The 26,696-nt window shown below is 46.3% G+C and overlaps 2 protein-coding genes and 3 long non-coding RNA genes across 7 annotated transcripts in view; 4 read left to right on the top strand and 1 right to left on the bottom strand.

Moving 5' to 3' along the window:
* Nucleotides 1–5,933: 5,933 nt before the first annotated feature.
* LOC128898844 (uncharacterized) lies at nt 5,934–7,023 on the top strand. The gene is made up of 3 exons (XR_008462993.1): nt 5,934–6,131; nt 6,512–6,695; nt 6,940–7,023. It is a non-coding gene; the product is annotated as an uncharacterized LOC128898844 (long non-coding RNA).
* A 373-nt stretch (nt 7,024–7,396) lies between these two features.
* LOC128898838 (uncharacterized) lies at nt 7,397–9,039 on the top strand. Its single transcript, XR_008462989.1, has 4 exons — nt 7,397–7,606; nt 7,764–7,980; nt 8,515–8,693; nt 8,857–9,039. It is a non-coding gene; the product is annotated as an uncharacterized LOC128898838 (long non-coding RNA).
* Nucleotides 9,040–9,644: 605 nt separating this feature from the next.
* Nucleotides 9,645–11,450, top strand: LOC128898839 (uncharacterized). Its single transcript, XR_008462990.1, has 3 exons — nt 9,645–9,887; nt 10,351–10,559; nt 11,256–11,450. It is a non-coding gene; the product is annotated as an uncharacterized LOC128898839 (long non-coding RNA).
* Nucleotides 11,451–17,667: 6,217 nt separating this feature from the next.
* Nucleotides 17,668–26,696, bottom strand: part of MTHFR (methylenetetrahydrofolate reductase) — a 9,593-nt gene continuing 564 nt past the window's right edge. The window contains exons 1-12 of one of the 3 annotated variants that reach the window (XM_054175795.1): nt 24,987–25,075; nt 24,824–24,880; nt 23,752–23,990; nt 23,370–23,480; nt 23,015–23,208; nt 22,304–22,554; nt 21,730–21,864; nt 21,290–21,470; nt 20,752–20,934; nt 19,313–19,414; nt 18,971–19,090; nt 17,668–18,500 (exon numbers count right to left, since the gene is read on the bottom strand). In XM_054175795.1, the coding sequence (XP_054031770.1) occupies nt 18,303–18,500; nt 18,971–19,090; nt 19,313–19,414; nt 20,752–20,934; nt 21,290–21,470; nt 21,730–21,864; nt 22,304–22,554; nt 23,015–23,208; nt 23,370–23,480; nt 23,752–23,990; nt 24,824–24,834 (1,725 nt within the window). In that variant the 5' untranslated portion in view covers nt 24,835–24,880; nt 24,987–25,075 and the 3' untranslated portion in view covers nt 17,668–18,302. The other 2 variants (XM_054175793.1, XM_054175794.1) reach the window with 2 other exon arrangements.
* The window catches only part of CLCN6 (chloride voltage-gated channel 6), a 21,128-nt gene continuing 19,521 nt past the window's right edge, over nt 25,090–26,696 (top strand). Inside the window, exon 1 of the mRNA XM_054175792.1 lies at nt 25,090–25,205. The gene's annotated coding sequence lies outside the window, so the exon portion shown is untranslated. The remainder of the gene's footprint in view (nt 25,206–26,696) is intronic.

Genomic DNA, 26,696 nt, shown 5'->3' with positions numbered 1-26,696 from the left:
ATTCACTTGAAAGAGTTTGATGTACTTTTCAAGAACTGCACTGTTTAATTTGCTTCTCACAACAGAAAAGCATTGATCAGCTCAATTTTTGCTTGCTTAATTGGATTCGTTTCAGGTTTTAATGTCTTAATGTGTTGCCGCAAAGTGTGTATAATAGCAATGTGTTAAATGTTTGCGTTGGAAACATTAAAGCTGATAGGAAATCCATTGGTCATGGACACTGCAAAATGTGCAGCTTGCTTTGAGTCCTTACTTTTGTCCTTAGAAGTTTTTTAAAAGCACTTCATAAAATCTTGTTGCCTTTTGGATAGGATTAACTGTCTCTTCCTGATCTCAATGAGACTGAAATTAAGAATGTGTGTTGAGAACCTGGAATCTGTAAGAAAAACTGTAATGGAGAACTAAATATTGCATGAATTATTAAGAAAATAGGTCATAGTTAGGTTGTTGAGCATAAAGTGGTCCAGTGCCAGGTTCCAAGTGTTCCATGGAACAAAACATCACTGATGAACATGATGGTTTCATGTCCTTTCACAGTTGAAATCCTTTATAACACACTTTAGTGATATGTTGCTAGTTATCTGGATATTCCTGGGATGCAAGGAGAGCTTCTACAGTGCACAAGTCCAGTGCATTTTGTGGTTGTACTTCAGACAACCTAAAGGCAGCAGTTATGCTTTGTTCAGTCTGTAGTTGCCAGCTTCTGGAAAAAGTAGTGGAACCTTTCTGTTCATGGTACACTTGGTGACATATGAAAGGCAGTAACAGTTCCCAAAGATAACTGCAACACTGCATGACTGTCTCCTGTGGCTTTAGTAATTAGGTTTATTCCCCAGTTTGTGAGGATTACTCAAAGAGTTTGCATGTGAGAAGGACAAACAGCCTGTTTGCAAACTGGGATTACTAAGGCTGAGATGCTGACTCTTGGAAGAGAATGAGTGTAATTTGACAAGCAGCTTTCTGGTATTGGAGTATGTTTGCAAAAGCCAGCGGGCATTGATTTCAGATTGGGTAGAGTTTTCTTAAGAAAATAGAAGTCTATGTGTCTTTCACAATCCCATTGTAATTTTTTAGAAGAGGATGGGGAAAAATGGTGGTTAGTATGACAGAGTGAATGACAACTTGCTTTTAAAATTTGAAGGAATGAAAGCATGGGCCCCTCAAATTGCATTTACCTGTTAACCTGTTAGAAAGCTGTGCTCAGCATGAGTGTGAGACGTGTAACTATCTGACTTAGTGGCTAGACTGCAAATTAGGTCCCCCATCTCTATCTATGCTGTAGCCTTTCCAGGTCAGGGGACTATGTAGAGTCTCTGGATGTGTAAATGTGGACAAACAGAAATTTGCCTTCATAGCCTTGAACTTTTGCAGGGCTGTAGCATAACACATGAACAAATTTTCACCTGTTAAGCAGCTTAACAGTACCTTAAGTTGAGGCACTACTTGTCCTATCAGCCCTGGAGAAAATACAGGTGTGGAGGAGATCTGAACTGGACTTCCAGTCAGTGAAGAGGAGTAAGCATTGTACTCCAGCTGGAGCCACATTGCTCTGGCTTCTGTAAAAACATTTTCTTTTAGACTTGTGCTTGTCTGGTGTCACATAGATGTGATTAGAGGTAAAGCAGTATGGAAAAGGAGCTAGAGATGACCTTGTCTTGTAAGCAGGGTAATTCAGCCTTGCTATCAACAAGCTGGTTTTAAAGCTGCAGGGGCATATGTAATGCTGGAAGTCTTTGTTTCCCAAGTTTTCTGTGGAGAACTGAGTCTGTCCCTTTCAATCCTTCCTGCTCTGCCAGATGTGATTATCTGCTGAGAAACAGGAAGAGAGTAGTGTCCATAATACTTTGAGGACTGTGGCTGTTGGATCAGGGACAGGAGTCATAAGGAAAGTACCCAAAGCCACTGGCAAACTGGGGAATATGTGATGAAAAATATGTATGCTCCTTTGTTTATGCTACTTCTTATTTGTCTTCAGAGCAAAGAAACATCCAGAAGAATGTAAATGCTGATGTGTATGTGGGCTCTAGAAGTCAAGTAAGCATTTCTCATCGCTGGCTTGAGACTGCAGCATCCAGTGTGACTCCCAGCCAGACAGCAGAACAAGGTTGGCTGTATACCACACCTCTGTCAGCCAGGAAGAGAGATCCCAGTCTGAGACAGACTAATCTGTCCTGCCCTTCTCAGCCATTCTGGGACACCACCAGTCAGTTCTCCAGTTCCTGCTTGCAGCAGGAGAGAATCCCAGCTGAGAATAATCTCTGCTCTAGGCTGCAACAGCACAGCTTGAAGTGCGTGACTCGTAAGATTCCCCATCTTGCTCTGTCAGTAACTCCTGCTGTGAATCTCCCTCGGAGACACTCATGCCTTGATGCTTATAGTTTAGAGGGGCATAGGGGTGAGAATGTTGACTCTTCTCAACACCAGCATCGGAAAGCAAAGTCTGCTGGTTGCTGCTCCATACACACTGCTCACCATCACTTTTTAGAAGGCAGGAACAAGAACAGTGACTCTCTGGTGGAGAAACAAAAGCATCAGCCTCCTGCTGCTTCTTGTATGGATCCTGTGAACCCTGCACTGGTCAATGCACATTTGTCATCTCATAGTGTAGATCCTCCTCTTAGGCATAAATTAGTGGCGTGTCCCTCTTCAAGGAGCTCAAGTGAAAGTGTGAATGCTTGCCATAGTTCAGCCCTGACCTTGGGGGATCTTGATTCATCTAGTTTAGAGTCCCTTCAGACTCTTTTGCAATCCTCACAGATTTCTGCTAGTTTGTACTGTTCAATCCAGAGGCTTAAACAAGAAACTGCTTTAATGGGTGTATCAGGCTCCCTCCCTCTGGAGCCCAAGTCTTCTGCAGTTAGTCGCAATTTGTGCTTTGCTCCTGATTATTCACCTCCTAGTATCCTGACCACAAGAGAACAGCTAGCTGGAGTAAAGACCAGTGTTGCTCAGGCAAGATTGAAATGGGGTGTCCCATTTGCTAAGGGCTGGAGCCATAGTGCAGTGACAAGGGACTTTAGTCATGCAGAACCTCTCTCTGTCTCTCACAGATATGGATACATTGACTTGAACACATGGAGAACCAAAATTTCAGCTGACATCCAGCCAGAAACCCTCACTTCTGGAGTGGGCTCTGGCAGGCTAGTGCATACACAAGCAGGTTCCTCCTACAATTGCTCCCCTTATTTCAGATGCCAGTCCCAGGCAAAGGCAGCTCTGGAAACTGGAAGTCTTTATGTTCACACAAAAAGTCATTCCCCTAAAAAGGTTCTTAAAAGAGAAGAGACTTCTAATGGTGCAGCCCCGTGTGCTGTATCTTGGAAGAAAGACCTTCCAGCCAGTCTGTATCCAGAGGGTCTGCAGGTGTCACTGGAGACAGATTGGGGTGGGGCTCAGATGAATGTTGGTGTAGCCATGCATGGGGCTCCAAGGGAAGTGTGTGTGAGAGTCACTTCTCCAGGAGATAAAGAGTTCAGACCAGTCCAGCACCTTAGTATTAAATCTGTAGAAATCACCAACTCTGAACCTCATGTTAAGTCCAGGAAAGAACCAGAACAGATACATGACTCAGGATCACGAGCAGCCAGGAGAGTGGCTGTGGTGGGCAGCGACCAGTCCAGTCCTTTTAGTGTTCAGATTGAAGAACGATTTGATGAATATTCTGAGATAGATTGTCTGAATGTGAGCAGAGAAGGAAGAAGAAACAATTATTCCCACCAAAGGAGGAGAAATTTGGAAGCTGATGCCAGTCTCAAACAGTCTGAAGAAACTTCTAGGGAGAAGAGTGCCAAAGAGCCATGGTGTGGTGAAGAAAGCAGCCAGACACAGGAAACTGTGTCCAGAGAGGTGAGGGTGTACTCATGGTGTAGCATCTTTGTTTACAGATACTACTTGTACTTGCACCTCATGCTAGAGGTGCAGAGCAGAGGTACAGCAATGATTTTCTGGCATTGAATAGCCAGATTTTCATCTGTTACGGTCTCGCTCCATCCCAACATACATGCCTTTGTATCTTACATGTTTCTTCCTAAAGACCAGCTTGTGAACTTAGTTGTTCTTGGGAACATCTGTTTATATTTTCTGGATCTACATGCAGAGGCAAAGCACTGAACTGGTTTTCATTCTGTACATAATTAAGATTCAGTTTTGTTGTGTTTTTCTATGTCTGAAGTATGTGAGAGTATTCACAGAATCAATGGTGGGGCAGTGTCAAAGGCATCTGACACAATGCACCACCCTGAGGCAGCACTTTTCTGGTCACCACCCAAAATGACTTGCCATACTTGACACAGCTAAATTCTTAAGCAGAACACACTAATGTTAATAATCATGTCAGTCACTGTCTTTTGTCTATTGGCAGGTCTCACAGGAGAGCTTCTGGTTATTGAAGGTGAATGAGCAAAGGTAAAAAGACTCAGTGTTTGTGTGAGTGTGCTGGTAGTTAACAGGAGAGGAAAACTGCTGGAAAGTGGCTAAGGAGTCACAATTCTGCCAGTGATGTGGTTTAGGGCTAAATCTACATCATTCTGCCATGGTCAGCTCAGAGGTGCAGATTTTCACAGAGTTACTATCTAGAATGGAGAATGCTCCAAAAAAATAATTTCTGCGTCTTTTAAGTTCTAGCTTCCAAATTCAACCTTGGTTGATGCTAGCAGTGAAGAAGCCTTGGTACCACTTGTGCTACTTTTCAGGTCAGCCAGTTATGGTGTGCTCACTGCTTAGTTAGCAAAGACCAAGAACTGGGCTTATCCATGAGATGGGGTTCAAATTTGTGACCGATGTATAAGATGTGTATGAAATTGCTATCAATTCAGCAACTGTGATACCTTAGTTTGGTGTGAGGCTGCAGGTTTCTCACTCATTAGAATGTTCTGAAATACCTCTTTTCAGTTTAATGGCTGAACTCTGATTGTCACCTACCAGCTGTGTTTAACTTCCCTTTCTCTTAACTGGAACTCACTTTTGGTTTTTCTCTTTAAGTTTCCAGTGCTTCCATGACAGACAAATATTAACTCGGTGTTTCCAAGCCTGGAGAGGACACATCCTCTGGAAAAGGGCTGCGGCCAGGCAGCTTTACAGACAGCAACTGCTTCGGAAGGGCCTTGTTACTTTGCGGTGGGCTGTGCACCAGAGGAGGATGCAGCTGGAAGCAGCTCAGCAGAGACATGCCCTGACTCTACTTGCTGTCAGCTTCCGCAGGGTGAGGGTGGGCTAGAGACAGTAGAAGTGGTGTCATGAGTTTTCTGTTGTGCAGTCAGAGAAAGCAGAAGTTCTGTTTGGAGAGGAAGGAGCAAGGGGCATCCTGTGAGACATTCAGTGATGTGGACCCTGATTCTGATACTCTGTGGTTTGTACTAATTCTGTTGTTTCTCCTTCAGTGGAAGGAAGCTGTGGCAAAACGGAGCAGGAAGCAAGCCATGAAGCCTGAGCTGTGTTCTTATACCCAAAGTTCATCAGTAGGATCTTTTGGAGTAGGAAGATTAGCAACTATGACAACCTCAGCTCAGCACCAGCTTACAGAGGGATACTCAAAGGAAGCTGAGCAGGCTTGTAGGTAAGCTGAGAGAGTTCTCTTTCTGTTATCTTGGACAAGTGAAGATTTACAAACACAGGATGGGAAACTTAGTTCTACATCCTTGGATGTATTGCTGCAGATAAGCACTGTAAGAGTTAGTGACTTAGTTTTAAGAACTAAATGATGCTATTCCAGAACTTCTTTGCAGCTTCTGTGCACTTGTGTCTGATCTGATTGTCTGACAAATACTCCTGTACTACTTCTTGAGTTCAGCTACCTGCCTGTGTGACACAAGTGTAAATGAGATGGGAGTGAGGCAATACTACAGCCTCTACAGACTCTACTGGAAGAGTCGAGGTGTCAAAAGAAAAACCTTTTGTTGTACTGTCTGATTCTAAAGGCAGAAAACAAGTCCAGACAGAAGGAGCAAGGTACCAAGGGAGAAGAAAGGCTCTGAGTTGTGTTCTCAGAGTGCCTCTTTGGACAGACGTGTTAAAGCATGCTCATGACTCTTTCAGAGTGGAGGGAGGACTGTGGACACAGCTTCATCGTAGGGAGGGAAGAGATGAGTTCTGCTGGAGAGCTGAAGCAATCAGAGATATGAGACGGCTGGCTGGTGAGCACATGTTCCGTAGCCTTGAAACAGCTTGGAGGTAATCACTGCTCCACAATGTTTCTTGGTTTGTGTCTGGTTGTTGTTTTGACTGGACTCTTTCAGAACCTGAACCTGCAAAGAGGTGGGGTGTTATCTGTGATGGTGGAGGGTAGCCCTCTACCTGTCATCATCCTGTCACACACCATTTACCTTGTTCCTTGTATTAATTCAGCTTCAGCATATGCTGTGGTTCCAGCAGTGTGAGCTGGCTCCCTTAGGTGCCTTTTCTCAGACAGCTGAAGTTCAGCCAGGGAACGTTTGCTGTGTGACACTAAGTTGTTTGAAGTTCTTCTAAGTTGTTTTCCTTCCTGTCAATCCCTTCTTGCCCTGCAACACAGCAGCTTTCAGACTGTGGCGCCTGCAGAAGGAGCTGCTGAGCAAAGAGGAAGCCAGGCTTTTGGAAGCCCATGCTCTGCTGGAACAGAAGCAGCTACGAAACATTTTCTGGAGGTGGCGTTCCAGATGCTTGGAAATGAAAGAGATTTTGGCACTGACAACTCAGATCCAGAGAAACTTGCTCTCCCGGTGAGCTGATGAGTTCTCTTTTTCATGTGAAGTCTGTTCACTGTGACAGTCCAAACGATGGCAGAGCCCACTGTACTGCTGTGCTCTAAGCATGACAGTGGCTCTTTAATGAAATAAATTAACAGAAGCTTAAAAGATGACAACTTCTATTTGTCTTTCCTGAACTAAATCCAGTCTCAGGAGGGCACACAAGCTTGTACATATAATTTTCCATGTGACTTTATTTTTCCTTTGATATTCTCAGGTATTTCAGTGCATGGAAGGAGACTGCTAAGCAGAAGGCACTTTACAGGTGCAACCTGGCCCATCTCAGAGCAGTATCACTGAGGAAGTATTTTCAGCAGTGGGTTCAGATGCTGCAGATCAGAGGGGGAGATAAGCAGGCAATGGTGAACTTCTTCCACCTACAATGGAGGCAACATGGTGAGCAGCTTGGGGTCTGTGCAGAATCTAAGATATGGGGATGCTCCTTCCTCTTCTTTACAGTGAAAAACCAGCTGAAACCAGTCTGATAACAGAGGCACAGATGATACTCAGATTACAAACCAGAGTGAGAAAAGGACTAACTGTGGATGTGTCAGTGAAGCTACAGGGATATTTGTTGCTATGCTTCATAAGCCTGGCAGGAAGTCTTAAACCTTGCTGAAAATAATCAGTTTGAGGGCTAAGCCAAGTTTCTTAGGAATGCCCTCTGACAAATGTCTCCTGTCACTCTCTGGTTAAGAACCACTTATATGCTCAGCAGCTGACGAGACCGGGACAAAGAGGCATGAAGATCAGCCCTTGTGGACTGTAGAGAAACAGTTGCCGAAGAAAACAGGCTGTTCTCTTGATGACTTATTCCAAAAGGTGAAGCTCCAGAGATCATATCTGCTGTGGAAATCAAGGCTGTGTGAACATCACAGAGCTGAGTGAGTAAAGTAGAGGTGGTTCCTGGAGCCCTGCCCTCATTAATAGTATCCACTTGACTTCATGGTCCTTCTACCATGTTATCCACTGTGTCGGTACTAGTGTTCCCCCCGGTATTCCTTTTCAGTCACTATGCTATCTCAATATCTTCTGTCTCAGTTCTTTCTCTCAGACTTTGGAGCAGTGTAGACTCAGAAAAGCTCTGAAATTATGGCACCAAAAGTGTCACATGCTGAAGACAGCTGAACAAAGTCCTAAGCACAGGACTGTTGATGAAGAACCTCTTGCCATGCTGTTTTCAGAAGACCTCTCAACATCTTCTGGCTTTGACAGCAGTGCTTCAGCTATTCTGACCTCTCAGAACTCATTGGACAAGGTGGGAAGGTCTTAATACAACCAAACTAATCTGGGTTTTTTTCCAAGGGAAAATTTCTGCTTCAGCATGATGTCATCGTCAGCAAATTGTGCTTTGTATATAGGCCTGAAGAGCACTGAGCCTGTAGGGTCTTAGAGTTGAAATGTCATCAGAAATTGTAAAGTTGCTTCTCTCTGTGGCCGCCTTTGTTTATCACTTGGTGATATAGGAAAGTGTTGGGCTAGTGAGGTTCTCCTGTGCACTTGCTCCTGTTGGCAGCTGCAAGGTGGAAGGGATGAGGTACAAAGAGCCTTGTCACTGAGAAAGTGCATATGTCCATTTCCACTTTTCTTAGTATAGAAATAACTTCCCCAGCACTTCACGTGTTTGTACTCTAGAGCTGTACTTGTCAGCCTGCAGTTACTTGGGATACATCCTGGATTTTCCTGGGCACTGGACAAAAAGAGGAATAAATGCCATGATCAGAAATGTTAGTTGAGTGATTCCAGTGGGAAGACATCAACTGATGTCATGTTCTTCTCTCCATACCTGCAGGAATACAGTTTTAGTGACAGCAACCAGCAGAGCTTCTCCTCCATTCTGACTGCTGAGGATGTCACACCGATACCTTATTACAGCTCTTTCCTGCAACTACACCAATGTGCAGAGTTGCCAGCTGAGCTGGGTGGGCAGCTGTACCTGCAGGCCTTTCCTCCATGGAGTATCAGATCTGGGTGAGTTGGAGACTAGTTCTTTGGGATGCTGGTAGCAGTCGCCCTTTGTCTGGCCTGACTGAATTCTTTCCTTTTGATTAGTCCCTCATGTCACCTCAACCTTCTTTCTTGATACTTTATCCTCTTCTTTCCTTTATTTTCCCCTGATTCTTTTGTCTTGCAGAAGAAATTGGTTTGTGGGAGGTCAGTTGCAGTCTCTGGCACTGCAGAGTCCAGACAATAATGGCCAGTATCCCTCCAGTTACTCTACATGGGAGGAGGTAAGCAATACCACGCATGTAACTGTACAGGTGTTTGCTGCAGAGCTCCATTTAGCAAAGAGCCTTTGGGTTTCACTGTCAGCGTATGGAAGGTCTTCACAGTATCACCAAGGTTGGAAGAGACCTCGAGGATCATCGAGTCCAACCTGTCTCCACAGACCTCATGACTAGACCATGGCACCAAGTGCCACATCCAATCCCCTCTTGAACTCCTCCAGGGATGGTGACTCCACCACCTCCCTGGGCAGCACATTCCAATGACAAACGACTCGCTCGGTGAAGAACTTTCTCCTCACCTCGAGTCTAAACCTCCCCTGGCACAGCTTGAGACTGTGTCCCCTTGTTCTGGTGCTGGTTGCCTGGGAGAAGAGACCAACCCCTTCCTGGCTACAGCCACCTTTCAGGTAGTTGTAGAGAGCAATGAGGTCACCCCTGAGCCTCCTCTTCTCCAGGCTAAACAATCCCAGCTCCCTCAGCCTCTCCTCATAGGGCTTGTCTTACTGCTGTTCTCTCTTTGTCTTCTCTCTTCCCTGTCAGGTTTGGGAGATTGAGGCATTTCTCTGGGTAACTCTTATCATGCCATTTAGCAGCTGAGTTGGAAAGTGGCCATGTGTCAAGGGTTTATAAGGGATGTGTTAGATCCTTGTGCCTGGGTGTTCATGTGGTGTGTGTGGGTTAGCAACCAGGGAGTTAGGGAATTACAGAAGCCAGAGTGGCAAGGGGAGAGGTCTGAGTGACTATTACAGCAGCAGTTCAAGGCCCTTATTTTGTTTTGCTTTTCTGGATTACAGGACTGCAGTTCTGATGAGGAGGTGAAGAGCTGCTGGCACCAAGCAGAGAAATGCTTCCTGCAGAGGTACTTCATTATCTGGTCAACTCGAACTCGGCAACTTGTGAAGGCCCAGGAGCACCATAGGCTCCTTCAGCTGTTTCGGTAGGCATTGTGCTTTTCAGAAGGTTCCTAAACCTGTCAGTGTTCAGAGTTCTACACTTGCTTTTTTGCTGTCTTTTTCTCTCTTCCTTGGGTGTTCTGCATCTCGTTTTTTACTGCTTTGAAACTCATATCTGAACACAATCATTTCTGGTTTGGTTGGATGCCTCACGAATTAGAGCAGGGCCAGCACTGCTGATAACAAGCCCTGGTAACTTCCTACCCACTGAACTGGCCTTGCTCTCTGCTCATGCAGAAGCTGAGCAGCAAGCCTGGCACAACCAGGATGGAACAATATACTGTCCATGGTTTCCATTGACATTTTATGGGGAAAGGATGTTAACAGATTAGCTGTGTTTCCTGAACTCCCTCATGTGTGTGTATATTGCTAAAAGTTTCCGTTACAAGTGTGTGAATCTGTATGAATTGGTCCTACTGTTGGTCCAATAACTTCTATCTTTCTCAGAGCCTTTCTCAGCTGGCACAACTGGGTCATGGAAAATAAAAACCAAAGAGCAGTAGCAGCCCTAAAACATGGAGTTCATTGCTGCCAGAAGGCTTTCAGCCTGTGGAAGAAGAGACTGGTGCAGAAAGTGGAAGCTGACCAGAGATTCCAACATCACATTCACCAGACAACTGCTTATGCTCTGTGGTACTGGCGTTCCTGCTGGCAAAGTGAGTTATCCCATCCTCCAGCAGCACTTGTGTCTGTAGAAGGGTGCAATGGGAATGGTTGGAGTGCAGAAAGTCCTGCTTCTAGTTGTGAGTGTGCACTGCTTCTCTGGAATGGTCTAGTCCAGGAGTCAGTAAGTGGCTGTGTCATTGCATTCTTGTGGTTACGAACAGATTTGTGCCCTGCTGGTTTGTAGTGCTTTATGCTAAGGGAGATGCTCCCTTGGCAGCTGTTTGGAAAAGGGGTGGATCTTGATTCTCTTGCACTCCAAAGAAGAGTTCAAGCAATGCATGTTAGCAGCTGGGGAGTGAAATGGAGTAGAGGTGCAGCATTCAGAGGTTGAACTTTGCTTCAGTGCAAGCAGTGTATCTTTCGAGGCTGCTTAACAGTTCTGATCCTGTCCCTGAAGGATTCCAAGTGCATTAAATGCTAAGTATTTACACTATGCCAGGGAAGGAACATACCAAATTTTTGATGAAAAACTGCCTTGCAGATGAGTGTGGAAGTGACCTGTGATTGGGGAAGGGAGGAAAAAAAAAGTCAGACTGCCTTGCAAAAAAAACCCCAAAAACTACAAGTCTTTTTAGCTGCTAAAGAGAAGACAGGAAACCTTAAAAAGCCTGGTCCCATTGAGTATTTGTAACAGACTTATTCTCTGCTTTTGTCTGAACTCTGTGGGCTCCTGTGTTCTCTTACAGGGAAGCGTGCTGTGAGGGAGCTGCAGCAGCAATGGGTTCAGCGCAGTTGCCGGGAGAAGAAGAGGCTGGTCCTGCAGAAGTGGTGTTGCCAAACAAGGAAGCAGAAATATGCTGCTTTATTCTGGGAACATCGTCTCCTGCACAGGTTGGTTTCCTGCCCTAAAAGCATTTCTGAAGCAAGCTTTGAGTGAAGAGCAATTTATGTAGCAGAGAATCCAGTGTGTTTAGACCACAGATTGAGTTTGAAAGTACTGTTAACTGGTGTGTAAGTGGAGCTTCTGTAGGAGTGCTACCCTGGGGGTGCTCCTGCATTAAGGGGTCTGCTACCCATAGCCTCACACTCTTTTCTTCTCATTCAGAACATCTTTTCTTTCCAGAATTTCTGTTCAGCCTTAGCTCTGCAGTGTGGTATTTGTGAACTAAGCAAGGGAGATGCAAACAAATTTGTGCAGATTAATAAAAATGAAAGCCTTATTTCCACTGGAATTATTCAGTATTTGCTGAAAGGAATACTGCACAGAGGTCTAGCAGAGATGTGATGTTTGCAAGCCTGAATCACTTAGCTTCTGAACACAGTGTGCTGATTTTAATTTAAACTAATGTGAAAAATTGAGTTCAATATATTCCTGCAGAAAAGCAATGTGCAGTAAAGCCTATGAAGGGAGACCCATGATACTTGATTCATCACAGTGTTAGTGACAGTACAGGGGAAGCTGTAGTATAGTTTGGATTCTTACGTTATAGTGCACATCCTCAAAACACAAAAATTTAATCTGAAGAGCAAGGTGTCTGCCAGTCATAGACAACTTTCTTCTCTTAGCTGTTGTACAGCACACTGTGCATTAAAATCTGCGTTTTTGTGGTTTATGTTATGTGAGGCTGCTGTCAGCCTGAAATGCAGCCAGGTGTTTAGCTGCAGTGAACCAGTTTTCAGGTGGTTCTCTTTGAGATAATTCAGGAGGGTAAGTATGAATAAGATTATATATATCAGGGATTCATTTAAGCCTGAGAAGAGCAAGTTTGGATCAAGCAGATTTCCATTTGCATTGCAGGTTTGGGCTGAGAGGAGATAAAGAAGGAGGAAAGAGCAACTGAAAACCCAGTAAAACCTTAGTCTGTGCTGCTTAGATTTACCCTACCCAATAGCATTTTCTTCTGCAAATCAATCTGTGTGGTGGCTCCCTAGTGGGAAGTGTGTTTCAGAGAAGTCCTTAATGTTGCTTCATCCTGTAGATTGTCTTTCCATCATTAATCTTCCTTCTGGATTCTCCTTTGATGAGAGAGCGCTTCTAATTTCTCACCTGGACATGGTACAGGCTGAGCCCTGTCTCTTCTGAGGGGGGCATTTTTCATGCTAGGCTAACCTGCAATAGATTCTCTTGATCTTTACAGAAGCCTGCCAGGCAGAGGATATTTACACCTCTGCCCTATGGTGCAGTGGAGTGATTTGCATAATGAAAGTCCAAGTGGAACAAGGAGCCAAAAGGATAAGCCAGGAGTTAAAAGCAGATTGGCATCTGAGGTTGCAGAGGAAGACTGGCCTCCTGTGCCTTAGCCTGCAAGGTGTAGAGTGATTATTGTGGGTGCAGATTTATAAGTGCTGTTAATACTAACTCCTGTAGACATTGATTTTTTGGAGTAAAATGGTCTCCTTAATGATGCTGCATTATTCTAGTTGTACATCCCATGTATGCAAGCCCTTAGTTTGTGGCAGCCAAGAAAAAAAAAATCTGAATCTTGACAAGAAGCTGCTATCTTTAATCCAGCCTGGTTCTGCATCAAGCAGACTTAAGGAGTCTGCTGGGTTCTGTGCTGAAGGAGCTTTTAGCAGATTTATTCTTATCCCATAAGAAAAAAACAACTCCCTCAAGCATCATCCTAAAGGTCTGCTTCTGGCATAAATAAAGATTGTATGTAGACTGACTAATTTAATTCCTTTCTTTTGGGGGGAGGATCCACTGTGTGTAGTGGCAGGGCAGTTTAGGAGAAGTGTTTTGTAGGCGAAGGGAAAAACAGTGTAACATGGCATTTAGTTTGCAGAGGCCTTTGGAGAGGAGGAAATGCTAAAATGGCTGGAAGGAAGCAGACATACTCCTGAGCTTTCAGGAGTTGAGAGGTAACAGGGCTGGGAAGCTGAAAGTAAAATGAAAGGAAGTTTTTAGCAGAAGGAAACTGTAGTGAGGAGTCTGAAATTACCACCTGCCAAGGATGAGGCACTGGAAGAATAAGCAACACAGAGAAAGATACTTGAATGTTGATTGCAGGAAGAATAATAGGAGCATCCTTTTTTTGTGTGTGCTTTGACCACTTAAGTGTGACACTGCAGGGTGGGGTGAGAAAGTAGATTCTGGTCTATAGCCTGTTTGGTGATGACATGGAGATGTGACTTAAGCATCTGCTGGTTTTTTGTGCTTGAATTGTTTCTCAGGTGCTTAGTCAGCTGGGCCCAGGCCACTGCTTGCAGACGGATGCAGCGAGAAGCTCTCTCTTGTTTTAAAGAAGTCAGAGAGCACCGCCTCCTATTTGTGAGTTTTACGGAGTGGAGGATGAAATTCTTGAAAGCTGGACAGCAGGTACTGGGAGAGAGAAGCCACAAGAGGCAGGAACCCTCCCAGGCTAAAGCCTGTCACCGCTGGCGAATGGCCTCCAGGGGACGGCAAGCCCTGTGCCTAGGATCTGTGGGTGCCATAAAACAGGTGAGAAAAAATGTCCCTGTGACACAGTTATTCTTAACTGTTTTCTCATGAAGGTCTCAGTTGGGTCACCAGGCACTGAGATACAGCGACAAGGCTTGTACAAAAACCTGGTTTGACTTGTGGTGACTGCTTAGTCCCTGCCTTGACATTCTTTACAGACTTTGCACACAGCTTCATCACCATAATCTGGCATTGATTGCAGCAACCATCTGGAGCACAGCAATAAGGAATGGGGACATTTTTACCAGAGAGACAAGAGCACTCCTTCCTCTCTGCTCAGAGATGAGATGGGATAATCACTGTCCCTGCAGAGCAGAGCAAGCTGTCAGAGTTGCAGCTTTTTCAAAAGACTCACAGCTAGCAAACCACAAAGAGGTCGATTGATTTCGAAGGGCTGAGTCAGTCCTGCTGGGATCTCATCTGTGCAGTTTCCAGCTTGGGGTCTAGCACATTAAACTACCTGCAGGGATATGAACATAAATGTATCTCTAAGGCTACTTAGTGTGTGTGCTGTGTATTGTGTTTAGTCTTGGCTGCAGCTGTGTTATTTCTGTTTGCAGGCCTGCAACTACTGGACAAAAGCAGCTGCCTTTTCCCAGTGCTTACGTCAGTGCAGTACCCTGATAGGTGCTAGGAAGAGCAGAAAGATGTCTCTTGCTTGGTCCATGAGTAAGAAGATGTCTTCTCTCTTCCTTTCACGGGGTTGTATGGGGAGTGTGAGTGAGGAGGGGTGGGAAGTTGTGTTTGCCAGCCAGATAGCTGGGATTGCTCTGTTAAGTAGGTGCTTGTGGCAGTCAAACTCTGTGGGTTGCTTCTGTATTCAGGAATCAAAGGATTAAGGGCTTATGGCAGCTTTGGTCTCTCCCTCTCTAGCTCTGAGGTTAGCTCCTATGTGATTGCTCTTTTCTTCCCCAGAAAGCAGAAAAGGCAGAGAAAACGGTTCAGCACCAGCTGCCCCTCTCAGGCTTTTTCCCAGTGCCATTCACAGCTGGCTGGTGATTTACAGAAACAAAAACAAGGCTGAAAGGCTGCAGGTCTCTCACCTGGAAGAGAGGTCTGGTGTGGTAGGACCCTCTCCTGTATATTCAAGGATCCAAGACAACAAAGCAGAGGTGGATTTGGAGGAGTGGGAAGAGAGGTGGCTTGGGTAAGTGGAGTGGAGGGCTCTGGGTTTCCTCTTGTTGCTGCCATCAGGGAAGGTCTTTCCTGTAGGACAGCTGGGCTGCTAAAGCTCATTTCCCCCTCTGGCCTATAGGGAGAAGTATCTGAGGTGGTGGCGTCACAGAGTGATACTTCGCCAGTACCAGCATGGCAGGAGGCTGCACTGTCTGGCAAGAGGATGGCATCAGTGGAAAGAAGCCAGCAAGGTGGTGATCCTGGCTCAGGTGTTGGTGAGTGGCTGGTACTGCCACTGGTGGCATTGGTGGGTTCTACTGGGTGTGCCTGCTCTTCTCGCAGCCTCACATACATCCTGGGAGAGAAGAGCTGGGGGTCTGACAGCTGGGGTTTAGAGGGATGTGAGGCAGTTTGCCTGCCAGAGCCCAATCTGGGCACTGCCTCCTTCCTTGACAGGACCAGAGGCGGCTGCTGGAAAAGGCCTGGAGGGTGTGGAGACGACGACACTTGCAAAGCTGTGTGGTGCAGAACTTTTTGGAGGAAGAAACCAGGAGCCTTCTGTCTCAGGTGAGCACTGATAACTGCTTTAATTCTGTGGACCTCAAAGGACCAGAGAGCACCTTAAAGGGACAACTGGTGTTCTCTTTCTCTCTCCCATGGTACCATGCACAAAGCATTTGCTTAAAGAGAAGTTGAATTCATCAAGGAATAGGATTTGCCTATAACAGGGAAATAGCTTCCAGCATAGATGGGTTCATCCTTGGGTGTTTTTCAAAGCTTTGTGTCAGCAGTCAGTTTCCCTGATCCGTGCCCCCTTCCCCACTGTCACCAGAGATGTTAATCCACTAATCCCCTGCCTCTCAAGAGCCCACTCAGGGAAGAAACAGGCTCCACGCTGTTGCAGGAGGATTGTGCAGCCTTGCACCCAAAGTCAGGCAAATTACTAAAAATTTGAGTGAGCAGGCAAAGCCTTAGAGCTCAAATACCCAGAACACTCCTCTGCTTGCCTCCCCAAGATCCATGCAGGATTAGGTCCTCCAACAAGAGGACGTACTGAAATGAGAGGGCAGAGGGGCCATTTTTCTTTCTCTCACATTGATTTGTACTCTATGCTTCACACTCTGGCTACAAGAACATAGGGGAGACAGGAGAGGGCTCTGAGTGGTGAGGCAGCTGGCAGAGCCGTTGCTAGAGGAAAAGCTGTTTAGGGTATTGTGAGGATGGCTGCAACCACTCAGGGGGAACCTCAGGATTTGATTTGTCCACTTTACTCTTCAAGGCCTTTGGAAGGTGGCGTCAGCTCACGGCATTCCAGCTCAAGGACAAAGGATGCTGCTGAATGGTGGGGCCTGCCTGCAGCTGCTGCTCATTTGAGGACACGTGGAGGATACAGCTGGCTGTCACAACAAAGAGCTGGTCCTGTGCAAGGAAGAAAGCCAACACTGCTCACGTGATAAAAGTGCTGCAGGCCAGAAGCATGCTAGCCAAAGGACACCTAGGAAGAGATGGTACCTAGTGGCAGTTCCTCTTTCAAGGACTGATCTCCTACCTCCTTAGAGGCACATACCTGAGAAATTATTCCCTTTTGTTCTGAGATTCCATTCCCTTCTCCAGACCTGATTTTGCTGGAGTTCTGATTAAAGGTCAAAAAACCCCACCTTATAAGCTCTCCCTTTACTCAGTGGTTTTTTTTCCTGGACAGTTTAGTGTCACACAGTGGAGTAAGCAAATACGTCTTAAAGAGATGAGCAGGAGCCTGCCTCTGCAAATGCTGCATCCTGTTGATTGCAAAGTCTGGACTGTCCTGGGTAGGTGCAAACATCGGTCTTTATTTTGGATTTGGCTTTTCCCCTGGGAGGTTCCCACATGGCTCCCACCTCCTCCCCCTGTCTAGGTCCATCAGCTCTTCATTAAGCCTTTCAGTGGGTGGGCAACCTCTTGACTGCTTCCTGCTGGTTCCTTTCTGTGCTGAATGGGCTAGGGATGAAGAAACCTGCTGGGAACAGCTGAGCACCAAAAGCTTTGCAGAGGCAAGACAGGCGTGTCTGACCCCCAACCTTCCCATTACTTGCTTCTGTGATTGATGCCCTGTAATTACCCTGGATATATGAGCCCAATCTCAGACAGCTGTAATGAGAGGGTCTGAAGAATCTGGAAAAGGCTTTTTTCTTCCTTGCTTGTTTGAAAGAGATGCTCACAGCATGGCAGGGATCTCAAAATTCCACTGGGAATTGCCCCAAGGTCTTGTTTTCCTAGCCTGTGGTAGCTTTGCAGGATTGTTAAGTACACAAAGCAGCTTCCATAGCTCCCCCAACCCCTTATTTCAATGCTGTAGGGCCCAAGGCTGTTGAGAGTCACTATGTCAGAAAATACAGGCTGCATTTCCCTACAGGCTATGGAAAAGGACCACCACCCCTCCTGTGACCTTGCACAACTTCAATGAAAGGTGGTAGCTGGTTGCTTTTGGTGAATTCTGGGACTTGAGCTTTCTCTACCCTGTTTGTCCATGCTTTACTTGCTGCCCTGTAACCAATTGGTTTCTTAACCTTTTCTCTTGCGCCAAGCCCATTAATTTGCAAACAACACAAGTCTTTCCTTCTTTAAAGACTATGGCCTAGTACAAGTGCCATGTGTTTTATTGTACTAAGAAACAAAGTCGAAATTCACATATTTTCACTGAAAAGAAAAGGGGAAATACAATAAGAAGAGAAAACTTAGGGAGAAAAAAAGTGAACCTTTTTCTGGAGTGTGTGCAAAGGAGCCTGACTGTGATCAATTATGAAAAAATACATCAGAGGAGTGCATTGTAAAAGCAACTTAACCATTTTTTCAGAGCTGGTGACTACTGAAATAGTCTCCTTGTGTAGGCACTGCTGACAGAAGTGTTTCTGCCCCCAAGGCAGCATTTCTGGCATGAGTAAGTTAGAATCCCACCTATGCACAAGAGTTCTGTTACTGTCATACACATAAGCAACAATTAGCACCTCTTCATCCTGCAGAGCTGCCCTTCAAGCTTAGTCTAGAGCCTCAGCTCAGAGGTTCAGGTAGTTCTGGCTATTGTTCAGTGAGGAGTCAGGGAGCTTTAGTGCTGGACATGAGCATGTAGTGTGGATAGATCAATGAGCCAGCCCAGTCGCTGGGTTTAGGAGTGTGTGGTCCACCACCAGCACAGGAGCCGCTTTTTCTCTCCTCGCAGTCAGTGGACGGAAGAAGTAACAGGTTAGAAAAGGAATTTTCACTGCTGAGTTGGAGAGTTCAACAGCTCAAAAGTATCCTCTACAACCTGCCAGAGGCAGTTTTCAAGTGGGAAGTCGTTGTCCACCAGGTTGACCAAGTAGTAGTTGTCATGGATGTACTGGATGATCATGCGAGATGGTGACTCCTCTTCGTAGAGCTTGGCCCACTGCTCAATCCACAGTGCAAAGGCCTCATCCTGCCAAGGGAAACAACACTGGCAGTGATGTCACACATGCTACCAAGCTGCATCTAGGACAGCCAGTGTCACACATGCCTGGACAGCTTGTGGTTAGTTTCTTACTAAAAACGGCAAGATCTGAGCAGTGAGCCTCATGCTGTTCAGTCAGGGGAGTGCCCAGAGCTGAAGCAGTAAAATGGTTCGATGCTGCCCCTGTGTGTGCAAGAGGGGAGGGACAGCTACTGCCCAGAATTCTGGGACCAGGACACGCACAGTGGCAGCTCCCAAACCACCTGAGCGGGCACTTGATGTCTGAAGAGCACTTGGAGCAAAGGTTTTACACTGGGAGCAGGAGGAGCAGTATCTGGACCTCTGCAGCCTAATATCACAACAGTACTCAATTGTTATAAATGTCACAGACTAAAACCAAAGCAGACAGTCTGAACTTCCAGGGCATCATACCAATGTATCCAGGAAGGAGGACTCACCTTCCAGGAAAGGAAGCTTACAGGATCCACTACAGTGGGCTGGATGATCTCTCTGCCTGGGAAGATGCCCCAGGTGACAGCATTGGGTTGCAGATCTGGAGCATTGGTGATATTCTGGCCCTGCCAAAGGAGGGAAAGCCGTTCTGAAGCAACTGCTGGGGCAGGGATTGAGTGAGTTGGAACAATTGCATTTACCCTTTCCTTGACAAGAGATCAGACAGCTGATTTATTTCACTCTCCTTTCCCTTTATGTCTCACTTTCTTCACAGTGATATCTAAATATTTGGTATTTGCCTTTTTCCCAAGGTGATGGAAGAACATGTCCTGTAAACACCAGCCTACCTGGACATTCACAATGTGGTAGTTCACTCGTGACTCATACTTCTTCAGTGCTTTGAGCAGTGCTGTGACGATCTCACTGGAGGTGAAGAACTCCAGGTATGCCTGCAGAGAGGGATGGAGAAGGGCAAGGAGAGTAAGAACCTTTGCTCATAGCAGGGCTAGGACACATACAGGCAACCAAGAGAACAGCTTTACAGTCTTGGAAGCCAGGCAGCTGAAGACTTAGATGTCCATTCCCAGAAAAAGGTACTAGAGGGGATGCTTGAGCAAAGGGTAGAGCAAATTAAGAGCTAGGAGTAGGGAAATAAATTAGGGAGTACAAAAGTAACAGCGTAAGAGCAGCCAGCGTGTGCTTTGAGCAAGCAGGCTTACACTTCAGAGTGTAAGTGCAACTGCTGGGCCTGGGAAACAGCCTGTGCCAGAGAGCAGAGTGGTTGGAAGGGGCCTGAGCTTGACCTCTGTTCTACACAGTACCCAGTGAACAGCAGCATCCTGCTAAGGCAGCGCAGTCTGGTGGGAGCAGACACTAGGGGTCTCAGCTGGGCTCTCCCAAGCACTCTACCATTCCCCATCCTCATCTTTTGTTCAAAATTCTCTATGTGCTTATACAAGCTAATTCTGTACTTGCTGTATCTATTGCTGCTCTGTGCTTGGCTGCTCCCAACAGCTCCCCTCCCCCCATTTCCTGGCCATTGTGTGAGATGATGGATTTCCCTCACCTCAGGGGAGTTTTTTCCTTTGAAAACATAACTGCATTTGCCATCTGCTGGTCTCATGGCTTTAGTGGTTTGGATCACTTTCCAACAAGGCTGCTTTGTTTCCTAGTATGAGCCACTTGCTTGGCATTTACCTTGATAGGAGATACCTATCACAGCCATTAGTGGCAAGGCTGTAGGGCCTGAAAATGCAGACAAGCCTGCCTGCAGGCCAGGGAAGGAACCTGGCAGCTGTCTGAACAGCACATCAGTAGTCTTATGGGGTGGGGGTAACTGATGGAAAGCTCTGCCTTAGATAAAGGACTGTTTGCATTCCCAGTTATTACCACTGGGATGGTAGAGATACTACCTCATTGATGCCCATTTTATGAAAACCCTGGGTGCTTTCTGCATCCCTGACTGGGATCAGATGCAGTGGGCAGGCCTGTGTTTGTATCCAAAACCTAATACCCCTGCTCCAGATGGAAGTTACCAATAATTACTTGCTAAGAGTGAAAACAAGAAACTGTAGATGATCAGGGGAGGGGGGGGAAAACGGCTATGAAGTAAGCCTTAGAGATGATGTAACCTGTCTAAGACACCAAAAGAGCTTTGCCTCATTTCAGCATTAAGATAAGAAGCAAACAAAAGGATTATCTGTGTGAAAGCCCAGGGCCTCCTGACCTAACAGAGACCAAACTGGGTCATAGCTGTTTGCTGCCTAGCTCAATGCAGTACAGTTACCTTTTGGAAGACATAACCCCCACTGGGCCCCCAGCCTACAATGGGGTCTGTGGATGGTTTGCCGTTGATGTTTGGCTGAGAGTTGATGGTCAGGATTCCTCGCCTGTTAACCTTCTCCAGCTGCTCCTTCAGAAGGTTGGTTTCAGTAGCAAGAGGGTCATCATTCCAGGGCATACATGTAACCTACAGTGGATATAACAACTATTTGCTTAGCATTTGCATGTTGAAGGAACTCAGAAGTGCCCTAATGGTCTCAACTTCAGGCCAGAATTCCCAGGTGTGGTTCAAGGGGCAGGGTATTCTGAACTCTAAGAATGACTGATGAAGCTTATTGGTACTGGTCCTGTCACCCTATAGCAGCTTTCCTTTATATGGAGCCCTGGCTGTTGGGATTCCCTTCAGTCACTACCTCAGTGTGCCCTTTTGGATAGGTAAGTGCCAATTCTTGTTTAGAATAACAATGTGGTATCAGAAACAAGAGGAAATGCACACTGTTGTCTGACCCACACTGACCACCCCTTCCAGGGTCATCACTCACCTTGTAACCATTCTTATTGGGTTCTCCAGTGATGTAACATGTGAACACCTCAAAGACGCTTTCCTCACAAGTCAGCTCTTCTCCCCACATCTTCAGGAGCTCCTCCCGGGGAGACTTGCTCTTCAGGTAGAAGAGGTAATAGTCTTTCAGTTCCCCAAAGGCTGGAGAGGAGGAGTTACCCCTGTAAAGGAACGAGACACAGGATTAACAGCCACCGAGGAAGAGGAGCTGATTTCATGATGCAGGAAGAAGCCACCCAAGAAGAAAAGAATCCAACAAAATCCATTCAGGGACCAAAAGCCTCAACATTTTGGTACCACTCTCCTCATCTCATTCAAATCCAAGCAACCGGGCGCAACCCCAGGACACCCGAGACTAGCTGTGGAGCAGGCTTTCAAACCACACCTCTAGCTCACTGCCATTGCAGGCTGGCAGCTTACCATCGGCCGTTGGGGAAATCATCCCATTCCTGTGTTCGATAGATGTAGCTCTTTGGCCTGGAAGCCCAGAAGATTGGCCGGACATCTTCAACTCTTCTCTTGGGGTGAGCACTGACAGCCCAGGGCAGAGGCCTCCTGCATGGGAGGAGCAGATGTTAATTCCTCTGCTAACTTTCCACTAGAGGTTGGAAGCCCTTCCCCTGGAGAACTTTGCCTCTGGGGAGAGCAATTAACAGTGGCTGAGAAGAGTTCTATTTGTAAGTAGTAAGATAGAAAATTCTTCTTCCTTTATAGAAAAAAAAAAAATCAAAATCTTTTCCCACTCAGTTCCCTCCCAATGTTTGGTAGGTGTCCACAGGACTGACACCAGAAATTGGATGAGGCAAGGGAAAAACTGTGTGAAGCTATTTTTAATGAGAAGAAAACACAGTTACTCATTTTCCTTTGCTTCTCTCATTTATGCTGAAACCTGTGGATGCAGAGAGAAGTCCTCATTACCTTTCCCAGCTGCAGAGCACCCTGGAAGTCCACAGCAGGAGCTTACATAGCACTGAAGGCAGCAATTTCTGCTTACCTGGGGTCCTCTTTCCATATGCCCAGGCGCTTTAGGACTTCTGTAGTAGCCACTTCCCGATTGAGGGTGTAAAAGTGGAGTCCATGCACCATGCCACTGTCCAACAGCTCCCGACACATGGACACTGCCAGCTCCACCCCATAGTTCCGAATGGCTGCATCATTGTCCTTGATGGGTTCAATCACATCTTTGATTTCTTGAGGCACTTCCAGCTTGGACAGCTTCACCAGCTGGCGTAAGGAGTGGTAACCCTGGATGAGGATGCAGGAGATTTTCATTTCTCCAAGGCCCTTCACTGACATCCCAGTAACACAGGTTCCCTTCTGTGACAGGAAATTTAGAACTGGGGCTCCTGAATTCTACTCTTAGGTTCCATCTCTAGGATGTAAACAAGCTTATGGTCATGTCACTTTGGGTGATTTCTCCCCATTTCTTTGCCTGAGTCCAGTATGCTGACGGTGATGACCGACATCTTAGGACTGGCAGACAGACCACTGTCCTTTATGGCCCTTTGTGCCATATGGGCACAGAAAACCTTTGAAGCTTTTTATTACATGCTTAGGAGTTTAACTTGGCCAACCACCTACAGATTTACCACATTTTAGTATTCTCACTTCACACAAACTTTGCAGAACTCTCAGGCCCTGACCCACAAACACCAAACATCCTGGATCCTTATTCCCTCCCCAAACCAGAATCACTGGATTTCACCTGTATAGGGAAGATGCCAGGAATAATGGGGCAGGTGATGCCAATGGCTTGGCAATCCTTCACAAACTTGAAAAAGGTTTCTGATCTGAAGAAAAGCTGCGTAATGATGAAGTCTGCCCCAGCAAAGACTTTCTCCTTCAGGTACTTCAGGTCTTCCTCATAGCTCTCTGCTTCAGGATGACCTGTGGGGTAGCCTTTGAGGAGGGAAAGGAAGAAGCAAAAACCTAATGGTGAGGACAACATACTAGAAACTGGGAGGTAGTCAATGTGACTGTATTGTCATGGCTCAGAACCAAAAAGACTGCTGGACTCATTTCCCTATCTCAGACCCTACCCCATGCTGAGAGACATTTACCTGCCACACAGATGTCAAAGTAATCATCAAACTCATTGCGAATGTGTTTAACCAGGTCAACAGCATAATTGAAGCCATCTACCTCTTCCTCCCACTCCTCACCCACAGGATCTGAAAAGAGAACAAATCCACAGCTCTCTCCAACTGTTTGCTGTAAAGCCTCCTATTGTCAAAGGGAAGACAAGATGAAACCTCCAAGTTTGCAGTTACCCATGGACTGCTTTTGTCTGCCTTGAGCTAAAACTGCTGACAAGGGATCAGGTGAAATGCAGTCTCAGCTTTTAACTCCTGCAGTGCAAGGAGCCTCTAAATCATGTTTTTCCATTTTACCCAGGAATTAAAGGCAACAGCCATACAGCCTCAGCCTTTCAAGAGCGTTCACCTCCACGCAATGCCATGATGTTCTTCAACCCAAGCCGCTTGGCCTTCTGCAGATGTCCTGTGATGTCATTCTTGGTCTGGTTGCAGCATGTCATGTGTAGGATGGTTTCTAGGCCACAGTAGTTGACTGCAGTGTTGGCAATAATCATGGAAGAGGTTTCCTTGTCAGATCCTGGGTCCCCTGCAGGGTGCCACGTCACATCAATGAAGAGTGGCCCACCTGCTCCCATGCGGTCAAACCTGTGGATTTTAGAGTCTTGTCAGCCTACCAATTCCCTTCTCTTTGCCTGGGATATCTTGCTCACTGCTGGAATGCCAGCAACAGACAGTTTGGATGACAGCAGCAGGAGAGACCAAGAAAAGTGCTGAACTAGGAGTACAGCAAGTGGCCAAAGTAAATAAAGAAAGTCATCCTTTAAAGCTGTACAAGGAAGAGCTTACAATCTCTTTGAAAAATGAAATTTGTTCACTGTAGAATAAATTTCCTCCCAGTATGCTCTATTAGACTGACATTCCTAGCTTGAACTGTAGAAGCCACAAATATGGAAAGACCAAATGTCCACTGTGTTCCCAAGCACACCTTACAGAAGAAACAAAGGTACCCCTAATTTGTCCCTCTTCTGCTCTGGGTTGCAACAGACCCTTCTGTTTAAAGTGAACCTGGCACTGGCCTACAGCAAAGAGTTCTGAAATTCCTCCAGATAAGTACATGGTGGTTCCTGGCACTCCCCACTGGACTCCAGGATAACCTTTAGTTCTGGGGACACCTATCTCAGAGGCTAAAACTGTAGTCTTCAGTAAGAGAGGTATAAACCTCAGTCACCAGACGATTCCAAGAACATGTGGGAGTCTCTGTTCCACAGACAAGGGTACACTGTCCATCTATTAATATTCTCTGTTTTTAATAGGTATTTGCCTGCTCTGTTGTCCCCCAGCACTCTGCTCTAACCCCAAAGCATGACAGTGGGGTTGCTCCACCTTCACAAAGCATGGAAGAGAGGAAACAATTTAGTCCCCTCAGTAACCCCACCGTGACACTTAACTATTCAGGGCCTTCAAGGGAGACAAGTTACCTGGTGTCCATTACCCTCCTCAGCAGGAAAGCACAGCCCCACTACCTGCTTCGTCACCTGGAAGGGGAGACAGAGCATGGGGCAGAGCCTGCCTCATTAGCTATTTCCCAGCCCTCCACCAAAGACACCTCATTTCTCCCCTCTCCCATCCTGCAGCCCTCACCTGGAGATGAGATTGACAGCAGCGTTGGCTGTACGTGGAGGGAAGAACTCCAGGGAGAACCACTTGTCCCCAGAGTCCTGCCGTCGACGCATCTTCTCCCGCAGCCGCTCATGACGGTCGGCATCAAGGACAGGGGTGGAGCAGCGTGAGCTGTCCTTGGAGCTCTCACTCCCACTGCTGCTGCCGCCATCAGACTTGGAGCTGGAACTGGCACTGCAGGTATGCTGGGTCTCATTGACCATGGTGAGCTCTCTGAAGGAGGGGAAAAGGAGCACAGTGGGCACAAGACAGAATGCAGATCTCAGTAAGGAGCAGTTACTCAAAAGGTAACACCTGGGGTGAGCAGCAGGTGATGGCAAGGAAGCCTATGCTGCAACTCAACATTCTTCATCACCAAAGGGTCCCTTTTGCCAGCTCTCACTATAAGCTGTACTGGGAGACATGATGAAAACACAGTAAAAAGTGTTTAGATAGTGCTGAGAGAATAACACAGGAGATGGCTTCTTGCCACTCTGATGCAGCTCTTCACTGCCTGCCAGGCCAAATTTGGCTCTTAAAGAGAGTCAGGTCAACATCACTTTTGCCCTGACTACAACTTAGCAAGCCATGTGAATCAGGTGAGAGTGGCCTTGTGAACCTGCCAACATGTAAAATTGGCACTGGGAAGCAGCAAGCTGTTCAAGCATTGCATGATACTCGAGCCTGCTTGGGAGGAAATGGTTGTAAGCTAGTGTGCAATTTTTTATCCTTATCATAAACTCTGTGGCTTTAGGTCATCCAAGAAGACTTTGAACTCACCTTCTACTGTTTACACTGAGTTGCTAATTGAGCAAAACGCTTTGGGAGAAAGTCTGCTTTTATCATCTAGGGAACCTCTCCAGCTGGCAGGAGATACGAGAAAGAAGCACAGGCCTGATGCTGCCAAGAGGAACCGTGAGTCTTAAATCTCTTGGGTACCAACACTGCAGGCCACAGTAAAAAGACCTATTGACAAATGAAGCAAAAGCAGCTGGGTGCACAGCAACCACACTCTCTCAAAGGACTTGGCTTGACATCCATGTGGCACTAATCTGGGAGAATTATCCTAAAGCATATGTGCAAAACCATGTTCAGTCAACTCCCCATATCTCACTTCTAGCAAGAGTGCCACCACAGGCACATCAAAGGACCTTTAACACCCAAGGGAAGGGTTCCTATATGAATGTCTCTATAGCATGAGACTTACTGTTGAGAAAAAGATCCTGATGCTAATGACATCTAGAACCACAAAGTCAGGAGGAAGGCCTCACACTTTTTGTCAAGAGGCAGCATTTGGAGCAGTTTCCTTACCATTAGGTGCATCTCAGATTTGCTGTCAGAAGCTTGGAGTTATTGCAAAGAGAAAAAAAGATTTTCTAACTAAACAAAACCAGATGCAAGATAAGACAACCTTAAAACACCTGTCAGCTCCATTCAGTCAATGCTCCTTCTCGTTTCTCTTCCCCACTGCAGAGCTCAAAAGACCTGTAGCCCAACACATTGATGCTTATCTGTGTGGTTGTGCTCGTTATGCTTATGGGACATTGCTCTGCCCATTTCTTTTGTTGTTGGATATTTTTATTGCTTCCAGACCTGAGATGACACCCCCTCACACAGGATGAACGCCTGCATCTTCTAAAGATTAGTTTTAGCTCCCAAGCTAAACTCAGCTGCATGTACACTTCTCATAGG

The sequence above is a fragment of the Dryobates pubescens genome, chromosome 33, assembly GCF_014839835.1.
Source record: "Dryobates pubescens isolate bDryPub1 chromosome 33, bDryPub1.pri, whole genome shotgun sequence".
Classification (NCBI taxonomy): domain Eukaryota; kingdom Metazoa; phylum Chordata; class Aves; order Piciformes; family Picidae; genus Dryobates; species Dryobates pubescens.
The sequence above is the reverse complement of the archived record's forward strand: the minus strand, read 5'-3'. Positions and strand labels throughout refer to the sequence as shown.